The 10,988-nt window shown below is 34.5% G+C and overlaps 1 protein-coding gene and 1 pseudogene across 1 annotated transcript; one reads left to right on the top strand and one right to left on the bottom strand.

The window, feature by feature from the left end:
- Nucleotides 1–2,197: 2,197 nt before the first annotated feature.
- LOC120141826 (protein CROWDED NUCLEI 4-like) lies at nucleotides 2,198–7,996 on the top strand. Its single transcript, XM_039156602.1, has 9 exons — nucleotides 2,198–2,603; nucleotides 3,535–3,744; nucleotides 3,851–4,104; nucleotides 4,593–4,863; nucleotides 4,983–5,066; nucleotides 5,156–6,627; nucleotides 6,700–6,973; nucleotides 7,337–7,510; nucleotides 7,628–7,996. The coding sequence occupies exons 1-8, from the start codon at nucleotides 2,415–2,417 to the stop codon at nucleotides 7,448–7,450; spliced, it is 2,868 nt and encodes a 955-aa protein (XP_039012533.1). The 5' UTR covers nucleotides 2,198–2,414; the 3' UTR covers nucleotides 7,451–7,510; nucleotides 7,628–7,996.
- An 843-nt stretch (nucleotides 7,997–8,839) lies between these two features.
- On the bottom strand, nucleotides 8,840–10,451 carry LOC120141827 (annotated as a pseudogene).
- Nucleotides 10,452–10,988: the final 537 nt, after the last annotated feature.

Genomic DNA, 10,988 nt, shown 5'->3' with positions numbered 1-10,988 from the left:
CATCTAATTAACTATGTACATCTATCATTTATTTATTTTTTAAAAACGTTAATTAAAATCGAAAAACCATTTAATTAACTATTAGCCATGAAATGTATGTTGGGTTGTTTGCAGCAATGAAAAAATCATTTAATTTTTGGGGATTGTTCTATCATTTTATATAGATCAAATAGTTTGGAAATCTATACCTATAATTAAAATAGACTCCTCCCTTTAACAACCAATTTTTGTATATAGTATGTAAGAGATACTACGTCTCTCTTCTCTAACCAGCCAACTTTTTCTTTTTCCAAGAGACAATGAATTCACATATTGAAATTAAAATATTTATAATTTAAATCCTAATAATAAATAATTTGGACTATAATACTTTAACTTTGGTATTTTTTTGAAAGAATAATTTATTAATAATAAGTAAATATAGAAAAAAAAATATTTGAAAGAAAAAAAAAATGAGAGGTGAAGAGAAAAACCATGGTTGATATTATAAGTTTCTTCACTAGAAAGTCAATTTTCATAAATTCAAGTTTTTATTAATTAAAATGATTTATTAATTTTTTAATTTATGAGAAAGATATAATTTAAATTATTAATAGCTGAAAATGAAGCCTTATTAATAGGTGATGAGTGGCAGGTGGATTTTACCTAAAAATATGGCAGAATATGAAACCAATGTAATTTTGAAAAGGTAAATTACATAAATAGTCATCTATATAAGATATTTTTATTTAATCCTCCAACTATATAAAATTATAAATTAGTCATCCGACTTAAAAATAAAAATTTAGCTGTTTTCCATAAAAAAAAAATAACATGATGGTTAATAAAACTGGTATAATAATAAATTTTACCTTCAAACTTTCACACTTTATTTTAATTTCATATCAATTTTTTAAAAAAATAGCCTTAATATTTTAGTATTTTACCAATTTAGTCCATTTGTGATTTGACGATGTATCTTCTGCTGGCCTTTCTTTCGTGTCGTTCCTCAATCTCAGTGTTCCAGTTATACCCATATTCACGACTTAAATGTTAGAAAATGGACATTTTAGAAACTTTAAGGCATATTTTCAAGAAAAGTGGAAGTTTAAATTATAAAATTATGTTTTTATATTATATTGCTTGAAACTTTTTATAACAGTATATTGTATGCTTAAAATGGTTGGGTTATAAATTAGAAATTGATGCTCAAGATTAACTACTTGTGAATTATGTTGAGAAAAATAAAAAGTTTATATCCTACTAGGGATGAACTGAAACGGGACGGTAGCCCCTGAAAATTTTAAATTCTTTTATATTTTAAATATTTTTTATTAAAAATATATTTTTGGCTCATTCTTAAAATTTTATAAGTTTACCTCATAATATAAAATCTTGCATCAGTTCATGTATCCAACAATGGTGGGATACTAAGTGTCGAAGGTGTTTATATGCATAAACCAACTCAGGTGTTGTAAAACGTGCAAGACAAGACTCTACGCGTAGGTACATTAGTGCAAATCGATTCGAATTTAGGTTTTTAAACCTTTCTTTAATGGCAAAGTAGCTTACTAATGACAAGATCTAGATTTTTCTTAGGATTAGAATGAAACAAAAACTACATACATATTTAAAGGATCAAAATATAATGATTTGAAATTTTTTATGAATCTATTGATAGTTTACGATAACAATTAGAGTGATGATCAATCCCGACAAATAATAATTAGAATTTGAGTTGATATTTATGGAGCTAAAAAGTTAAAAAAAAAAACAAATCAATATAAAAGTATAAAAGTAATGGTCGAGTGACCAAATAAAAATAATTCAAAAATGTAATGTTTAAATTAAAATCTTTAAGTTTTAATGACCAAAATAAAAAGATGAAGAAAGTTTATTCTTCCTTAAATACCACCTTGTAGAAGGATTCTCAAATTCAATTTTACATTAATTTAAGAAATTATTTTTAAATTTCAATTTGATAAAAGCGAGGGAAGCAGGAGAAATTAAACATAAAAATTTAATTTCGAAGAAATCAAAGCTAAAGATTTGATTGTAACACCAGATTTATTTCCAACTAAATCCACCCATCAATTAACTTTTCTTTAAATAATAATTCAATATAGATGACGTGGAACGTTGACTATCACTCTTTCTATTCCCTTCTCATCTTTTCCCCCACACAATGGCGGCCTAATTTGTCAATACGACACCGCTTCCATTTCTACCACAGTAGAAAGTTTTTGTCTAAGCCATTTCCTCTCCAAAGATCACAACCCGACTCAGTGGTGACCCGGTGGCTTACGACTACATTGATTCTTTATTACTTTTATCCTTTTTTTCAGTGGAGAAATTCGTAAAAAGCGAAGAATCCGATAAAAACCAGCTGAAGTCATACAAATCTAGGGTTTTTATAAGGTGATCGGGCTTGGAAGATGGCGAGTCCGTTCACGCAGGGAAGTAGTAGGGCGTTGTCGATCACTCCTGGATCTAGGGCTTTGAAGAGTCCTCTTGGTGACGAAACGATCTGGAAGCGGCTCAAGGAAGCTGGATTCGATGAAGAATCCATCAAGAAGAGAGATAAAGCTGCTCTAATTGCGTATATTGCGAATCTTGAAGCAGAGGTTTGCTTCAAAACTTTTAACTGATCTTCTCAAATTATTTTCATGATTGTATTTCTTTTTCTTCTTTTTTGGTTTTTGGTGCTATACTTAAAAATATATTTTGAACAATTAAATTGTGTGCTGTAAAGATGGATACAAAAAAACATCATTAACGACTTCAAGGGTTTCAGCTTGAGTAAAGCTTCAAATCAAAATTAAAATGATATATGCAAGTTCACTTCGAAAAATATAGGCAGGGGAACTGATCTTTAACATATTTTAGCATAATGATTTTTAAAAGTGTTTCAGTATTTTTGATTATCTGATATATGAGGTTAATGTTCAATGTTGAACTACCAAATTAAGTCTTGAACATTGCTTCGGGTTAGAACTTCTGTATTTCACTTAAATGCTAATTTAGTTGCATACTACGTGTTCTCATTGTTTGAACTTTGATGGAACAAACTTGATTATTTTACCTATCAGTTTGCAATTTTTAATTGACTTGTTGTTTCCACTCTGGTAGCCATTAGCTGGTTGGTGTTTTGGGCATGCAAATGACATCATTGAATCAAGTTGTAGGTTTATAAGAGCTTTTGGGAGCATTTATTTTGTATCTGTTTCATTGTTTTTGGTTGGCTTTTTCTCGTCTGCCATTATTTTGGGATTTAGTGTTTCTATATGGAAGTTTTTCCTTGTAAGTATTTTACTTGTTAGCGCCAATGGATGGCACATTATTAAGCTGTGATCTTTACCTCGCTTGATGCATAAATGACTGCTTTGTACAAAGGATAAGAGTGTGGATTGGTGGTAATCTTGGTTTAGCAGATGATGATTCTTTCGTTGTTCACATGTTGCTTATAAGTTCATGTTGTAAATCTTTAATTCATTATCTGCTTCTTGTCGCATAGCTGCTAACATATTTAATATATTTGTTTATTCTTTTATGTAGCTCTCTGACCACCAACACCACATGGGCCTTCTTACATTGGAAGGAAAGGAGTTAGCTTCCAAGTATGAACAAATTAAAGCCTCTGCTGAAGCAAGTGAGCTAAGGCATAAGCGGGATCATGCTGCACATATATCTGCTCTTGCAGAAGCAAAAAAGCGTGAGGATGGTTTGAAGAAAGCTTTAGGAGTTGAGAAAGAATGCCTAGCTAGTGTATGTATATTATTTAGACTCTCTCTATCTTGTATTTATTTTCCCTTTTTGCTTATCTTTCAGCATCTTTACACATTTCTTTGGACTTTGTCATTGGATTTTATAGATTGAGAAGGCTTTACATGAGATGCGTGCAGAGTCTGCTGAAACTAAGGTTGCAGCTGAAAGTAGATTAGCTGAAGCACGCATTATGATTGAGGATGCTGAGAAAAAAATTGCAGAGGCTGAGGCAAAGTTTCATGTCGCAAAGTCTTTACAGGCAGAAGCTACCCTCATCCAACGCGATGCTAAGCGAAAGCTCCAAGAAGTTGAAGCACGTGAAGATGGCCTTTGTAGACGTATTGTATTGTTCAAAAACGAGTATGTCATATGCATTGTGTTTTCCTTCTTCGTGTTGTTTGTACTGTAATTCTTTTTTTATTGTTTCTCTGTTTTTTCCCTATCAGTTTGCAGTTGACTAGGAGAAAGTACTTGTGCTCTATGTATCTGATCTTTATTCATACGATGAAGTCTTTGCTGTGCTGGATTGCAATATGAATTAGGTCTTGTAATGAAAAGTTCCTATAGATAAGAATCTACAGCCTGATTGATAGTAATTTATTTAAATTGTTTATATGATACAGACATGATTGAATTTCCTGTTGCTGAAACTAAGCAAGTAAAAACTAATTGGCTGTGTCAGGGTGGTTTCTGCAGAAACGTGCATGCATTGTTACATTTGTACTGTTTGCTGATGATAATATAATTCCTGCAATAGTTTTTACCATGATTTCAGATCGTGCAAGAAGTCTATAAATTCAAATGAATTTTGGTTCGATGAGTGTTAATTATTCGGTTCTATGTTTTAGTTCTGATGCAAAAGATAGAGAGATCACCCGTGAACGACAATTGCTGAGTGAGAGGCAGAAGATTGTACAGCAAGAACATGAAAGACTGCTTGATGGAAAAGCTTCCCTGAATCAAAGAGAGGAGTATATTTTCAGTAGAACTCAAGAACTAAATCAACTTGAAAAGGAGTTGCAGGCTTCAAAAGCTGATATTGAAAAGGAACGAAGAGCTTTGAAAGATGAGAAATCCAACTTTGAGTTGACTTTAGTTTCTCTGTCAAAAAGAGAGGAGGTTGCATGCATATTTCATTTTCCCATAATAGTTTCTGATTTGGGGTGCTGTTTCATGTGAATTGTTGCTTTTACTTCATTGAAAGTCCTAATAGTTAAGCTCTTCTGTCGTTCATGCAGGCCATTATTGAGCAAGAAGCTTTGCTTAGCAAGAAAGAGAAAGATCTGCTTGTTTCTCAAGAGAAACTTGCAAGCAAGGACTTTGTGAGTTACTTTGTTGAGCACTGTTTAATATGTTCATTTTGTTTCTGTTTCTTTTACGGGAAATTTATGCTTTTCACTGAATGATGCAGGATGAATTTCGCAAGGCTATTGCCAGTCATGAAAATGCATTGAGAACCAGAAACTCCGAGTTTGAGGCTGAGCTTCAGCTCAGGCGCAAATTGGTGGAAGATGAGATAGAAATGAAGAGACGGGCAATGGAGTTAAAGGAGATGGATATTAATCATAAGGAGGATCAAATTTTTGAAAGAGAACATGATCTTGATGTTCGATTGAGGATATTAGCAGAGAAGGAGAAGGAAGTGGATGAGAAGTCAAATCTCGTGGATGTGAGAACTAAAGCCCTGAGAAGTGAGACGCATGAATTATCGTCTTTAGAATTAAAACTGAAGGAAGAACTTGATATGGTTAGGGCTCAAAAATTGGAGCTGATGGCTGACGTTGATAGGTTGGAAGTAGAAAAGGCAAAATTTGAAACTGAGTGGGAGTCGATTGATGAAAAGCGAGAAGAGTTGCAGAAGGAAGCAGCACGTGTTTGTGAGGAGAGAGAAGCAATTTCAAAGTTTCTCAAGGACGAGCGTGATAAATTGAGAAATGAGCGTGATATGATGCGAGAGCAGCATTATAAGGATGTAGAATCATTGAATCGTGAGAGAGAGGACTTCATGAAAAAGATGGCATCTGAGCATTCTGATTGGTTCCAGAAGATTCAACAAGAGCGTGCTGATTTCTTGTTAGGAATTGAAATGCAAAAGAGGGAGCTGGAAAATTGTATTGAGAAAAGGCATGAAGAATTGGAAAGTTCTTTCAAGGAAAGAGAGGAAGCATTTGAGCGAGAAAAGAAAAATCAACTTGATCATATTAATGCTCTAAAGGAAAATGTGGAGAAAGAGTTGGAACTAGCTACTCTAGAAATAAGAAGGCTTGATGCTGAGCGGTTGGAAATCAAGTTGGATCGTGAGCGAAGGGAACATGAATGGGCTGACTTGAACAAATCTGTTGAGGAGCTTAAGGTGCAAAGACACAAATTGAAGCAACAGAGGGAATTATTGCATGAAGATAGAAAAGAGATACATGTTGAGATTGAAGAGCTAAAAAAGTTGGGGGACTTGAAAGCTGCTTTGGATAACATGAAAGTGGCTCAAATGCAGCGGTCTATTCTTGAGCTTAGCCAGCATAAAGCATCTGAAAGAAGGAATCTGAAGCAGCAAGCTGTCGTGCAAAATGGTGAACCTGGTTCAGATAAAAATAAGGCTGTTGCTCTGAATGGCAATGGACTCAGCTCTCTGATTTCAAAACCAGATAATACTCCTAGCTCAGCCCATCTCTCTTGGATCAAGCGCTGCAGTGAATTGATATTCAAACACACTCCTGCCAAGGCCCAAATTAAGCCTGAAGAAAGATCTTCGATATCTGACCATGAAGATTCATGTTTGACGTCATCTGGAAGGAAAAGGAGAGTCGACAGCATATCTTCGAAGGACACTAAAAATAGTAGGCAAAAGAAAGAGGCTTCTGTAATTGCAGAGGATATTACTCTCTGGTATCCCCTTTTGTACTTGAATTGATTTGTTTTAGCATGTCCTTCCTTACAATGTCATTTTTTCCTTTTCAGTGTAAATTCCATTGAACCAAATACGGTGCTGGATCAGCAAGCGTTGATGTCATACAACCAAAATCAAGGAGTTGATGAGACCAATGCGTTGATTGGTGATATAGTAGCTGATATTTCTGAAGTAATCCATGTAAAAGAAACTGTAGATGATTTTTCCAATCAAGGAAATATTCTTGGAAATGCTACAGGAGATGATGGTAAACCTGGAGAGCCCTTGGTGATGCAAAAAGTACATATGGGGAATGCTTCTCATGTTACCAAGCTGCTCTCTCAGGTTATTTCTGGTTGTACTTTTCTGCAGGTTTCTTTCATGCTGATGACTATCAACATTTTACTGGACTCTTATTTACAATGTGAACTCTTTGCTCTTTTTTTCTTTACCAATGCTGCATCTCCATTTTTAACAGTATTATTACCTGTTTTTGAGCAAGTTAATAAATTTTCTCATGGTAGGTATACAAATGGGTCAGACAATTTTATACTTCCATCTTGTTTCTTGTAGGAAGCGTTCTGTGGCATTTAGTCAGCACAAAATCACTCATCTTATTGCTGTTTATCTTAATATATGCTTTATGACACGCTTTCCTTCAGTCTTTATTCTGTATCCCTAAGGTTCATGCAATTTTTGATTCTGCAGCCAATGGAAGGCAAGTCAGAAAAAGATGAACAGAATGTTGAAGATGATGTTGCTGCCGAACCAGATGAGGATGAGAAAACCGAATTGAGGGCAGGGCTGAAGCAGTTGTTATAGCAATATAATTTCCTTTTCATCTGCTAAAGTCGATTGATGTTTTAACTATTTTGCACAAAGGTACTCTTTTTCATTCCTGTCTTGCATCCTTGTCTTGTGTGAAATCATGGATAATAGAAAGTGATGAATCCTTGAATTTGAAGCTGCCTTCTAATCAATCCTTTTGGTATATTGCAGAAGAGCAGAAGTGGCTAGTATATACTCGAGAAGGATAAATTTGCAATCAGCAAAGTATTTTAACTAACTTGGATCGTGTTAAATAAAAAAAACTTGTAAATGCTTGTTCATCCTCTTTTTTCTTTTGGCGTTGGTTTTTGTTTAGTAGATGGTTTTGTGATATTTTACTGGTTTGTGTAGAGTGGTGGTGGTGGTGGTGTGATAGGTTTTGGTTGAGAGAGAGTTGTGATGGTTTGATGGATGATACGAATGACAAAATCTATAAGATTTTGAGGGAAGTTTGGTGTGGTGTTTGAGATTTGTTGGGATGTATTGATGCTTTTTTTACTCCATCGTACACCTGAATCTAATGGGGCTTGTTTTAGTCGACCTCAAACTGTGAAATGTTGCAATTACTATTACTACCACTACTATTATTATAGGGTTGATAATGTATTTTATGCTGAAAAGAGAAAAAACTGGAGGTCATTTCTTGCTTAAAGGTGGCACTTTAGGTTATATTAGTAGGCCTCGGAACTAGGCATGTGGAAATTTTTGAAGATTTTAAATGTGGAGAAAGGACTTTATAAACTAATATGAGATAAGTATAAAGTAATATCGATTTAAAGATAACTCTCAATCATTTAATATTGAACGGTTATTACTTTTGATATTTTTGGTGCTTAAACTTAAGATAAATAACAATAATATTTTTATCACCGAGATTATTTGATTTGTGTATATATATATATATATATATATGTGTGTGTGTGTTTTTATGCATTTGTACTTTAACTGTTAAGTGAAAACTACGTATCTAGAAACGTTCACTTTACAGATTTCTTGGAAGCAACTATTGGTTCAAAAGCTTACGTAGCTGGTGATGACTTTGAAATAAAATGAAAGCAGATTTTAGCTTTTATTCAGGTCTAAACCTCCACAATTGGTTGAAAAATGTTATACGAGTACGTGAAAGAAGGAACTAAAGGAGACAATTGTTTAAATATGCGTAAATTATTCCTCGATAATCATGATCATCCATGGTGGTAACTGGTAACTCAATTTTTTTACAAGTGAAACTATATAGACTGCATGTAAATCCCGCACTGACTGACTGCAGTTTCTCTCTCTTTGTTTGTCTACAAATTAAGAAATTAATTTAAAGAATTGTTATGTATTTTCGGAAGGATCAATCAACCATGTGTTCCCACTAGGTTAAAAATATTATAGCTTTCACCGTTCGTCTTGCTCCCGGTCATGGGAACGGAACGATATCCGGGAAATCCATTTCTCGATGTGGGACTCATTTCTCAAGTTTTTCAGCTCTTGGTAGCTCTTGTTGTTACCGATAGCGATGGAATTAACGAAGGATTTTAGCCTCTGCATTTCGCGTTTCAGGGTGTCTTCCGACATGTTTGCGAAACAAACCCGGAACCACCCTGGTTCACTGCAATGGCACGACGAACCGGGAGAAATGTTAAGTTTTTCATCGTAAAATATTTTTTTCCAAAGCTCCATTTCAGTTTCGAATGTGTTGGAACTCAACAGGTGCCTCGTATCAACCCAACAGAACAACCCGGCATTGCTTTCTAAGCAGCCGATACCAGTTTTTTGGAGGCCGGAAACCAGCTTCTTCTGTTGCTTTTGAAGCCTCTTCCGGTTTTTGGCAATGTAATATTTCCTAAACTTCTCGTCGGATAACATAACCGAGAGAAGATACTAGAGTTTGGGAAGAAACTAGGCCAAAGCTGGACATTTTTTGGCGGCGGCTACGACAGTGGGATCATTGAAGTAAATTACACCTACTCGAAAACCTGGGAGACCCAGATCCTTGGAAAGACTTCTGTTTTCTCGAGGTTTCTGTCTTTCAAAACTTCCATGATACTTACGAAGCATGGGGAGCTAAAAACAGTTCCCGAGTATAGTTCGTCGCTTATTAGATGAATTTCTTTGTCAGTAATGAAGTTAATGAGAAGGTCCAGTGCAGCTCTTTTCATTGTTGTGCCCAATGGATTTGGAGGGTTGGTGATTAAGATCCCTTTTCTGTTTGTGTGCTTGTTGATAAGCTTCTTCAATGGCGGATTCAGTGATTTGGAAACGGTTACAATCTTAGCCCCAGTTTTCCACTTGAGATCTCCGTTAAATCTGTGAATATATCATTTATTAGAACGTAGTCATTTCATGCATTAAATTAAGCATTTTTCTTTCTTTCTTATTAGTATTAACATACCCTGAGTAATATGGTGTAGGAAGAAGAAAAGCGTCGCGTTGTTCAGCGAGGCAAAAAATGAGGGTTTCATTGGCAGAAGTTGCACCGGCAGTTAGGACTTAGGACTATGTGATTTAGATCGAAAGTTACTTTGTTTCCTCTGATTTCAGCCATGAAATCAACCAATGCCTGTTGATGATAATACGAGTTCATCAAAAACCAAGAAATACTATCGTTTTTTATGTCATAAAATGATTAGATTTTTTTAGGTTTTAAGCTTACGTTTTTGAATGCAGGAAGGCCATGATAATCTTGGAAAAGAGCAAATTCTCTGAAAATGGATTGCTCGTCTCTCTTTCACCAAACAGCATCTGGGTTTTTGGCCAACCATGACTCAAGAATATCATAGGAGAGCTGCGAAAATAAAACTTGAAAAAGATTGAATGTTTAACAAGAAGAGATTCCATTTTCTGGGTTTTTGATAGTTACCTGATTCTCAGCAAGACCCATTTGAATGATTCCTTTGGGATTGTAGAGTTGATGGTAAGGGGTTTTATCATATTCCTGCCATCCTAGGAAGTAAGAAGAATCTTGGCCATTAGAGTTGCATGTGACTTTTCTCGACAACAACTCCATTTTCTCTTGTAACCCAACAAAAAGTAAAAGATTCATTGTAGTAAATAAAATGATAGCTTTGTGTTTATTGTTGAAAAGAAAATGATGAAATGCAGAAAAGCTTTGAGTGTTGTTGTTAATGGCGATCGATTGGCCTGCCCTTCGGGTATATATACAAGTCTTAAAAGTAAAGTTAAAATTAAACTATAAAGTACTTTTAAAAATGAGGAAAAAAACTAGAAAATACTTGTAAAAAGGGGGAAAACTATAAAATAACGGGACTGCCCGACCCCATAAAGTCAATGCTGAGTTGGACTCGATTGTTTGCAACTGTGGTCGATTCGATACGTTCCTTTCCTCTTTTGTGTCCATCTCGCGTGTGATCTCTAATTGGCTAGCCAAGTACCAAGTCTAAACCCATGGAAAGCCTCAAGTGGCGCGACCTTAATATACATTAAAAAAGAAGCTGATTTTATTATTATTTTTTAATAAAATTAATAAAAAATTATTGAAAAAATTATTATTTATGTCGATTTATTATTATTGGATTCTTTTTCG

The sequence above is a fragment of the Hibiscus syriacus genome, unplaced genomic scaffold, assembly GCF_006381635.1.
Source record: "Hibiscus syriacus cultivar Baekdansim isolate YM2019G1 unplaced genomic scaffold, ASM638163v2 tig00110813_pilon, whole genome shotgun sequence".
In the NCBI taxonomy this organism is placed as follows: domain Eukaryota; kingdom Viridiplantae; phylum Streptophyta; class Magnoliopsida; order Malvales; family Malvaceae; genus Hibiscus; species Hibiscus syriacus.
The sequence above is the reverse complement of the archived record's forward strand: the minus strand, read 5'-3'. Positions and strand labels throughout refer to the sequence as shown.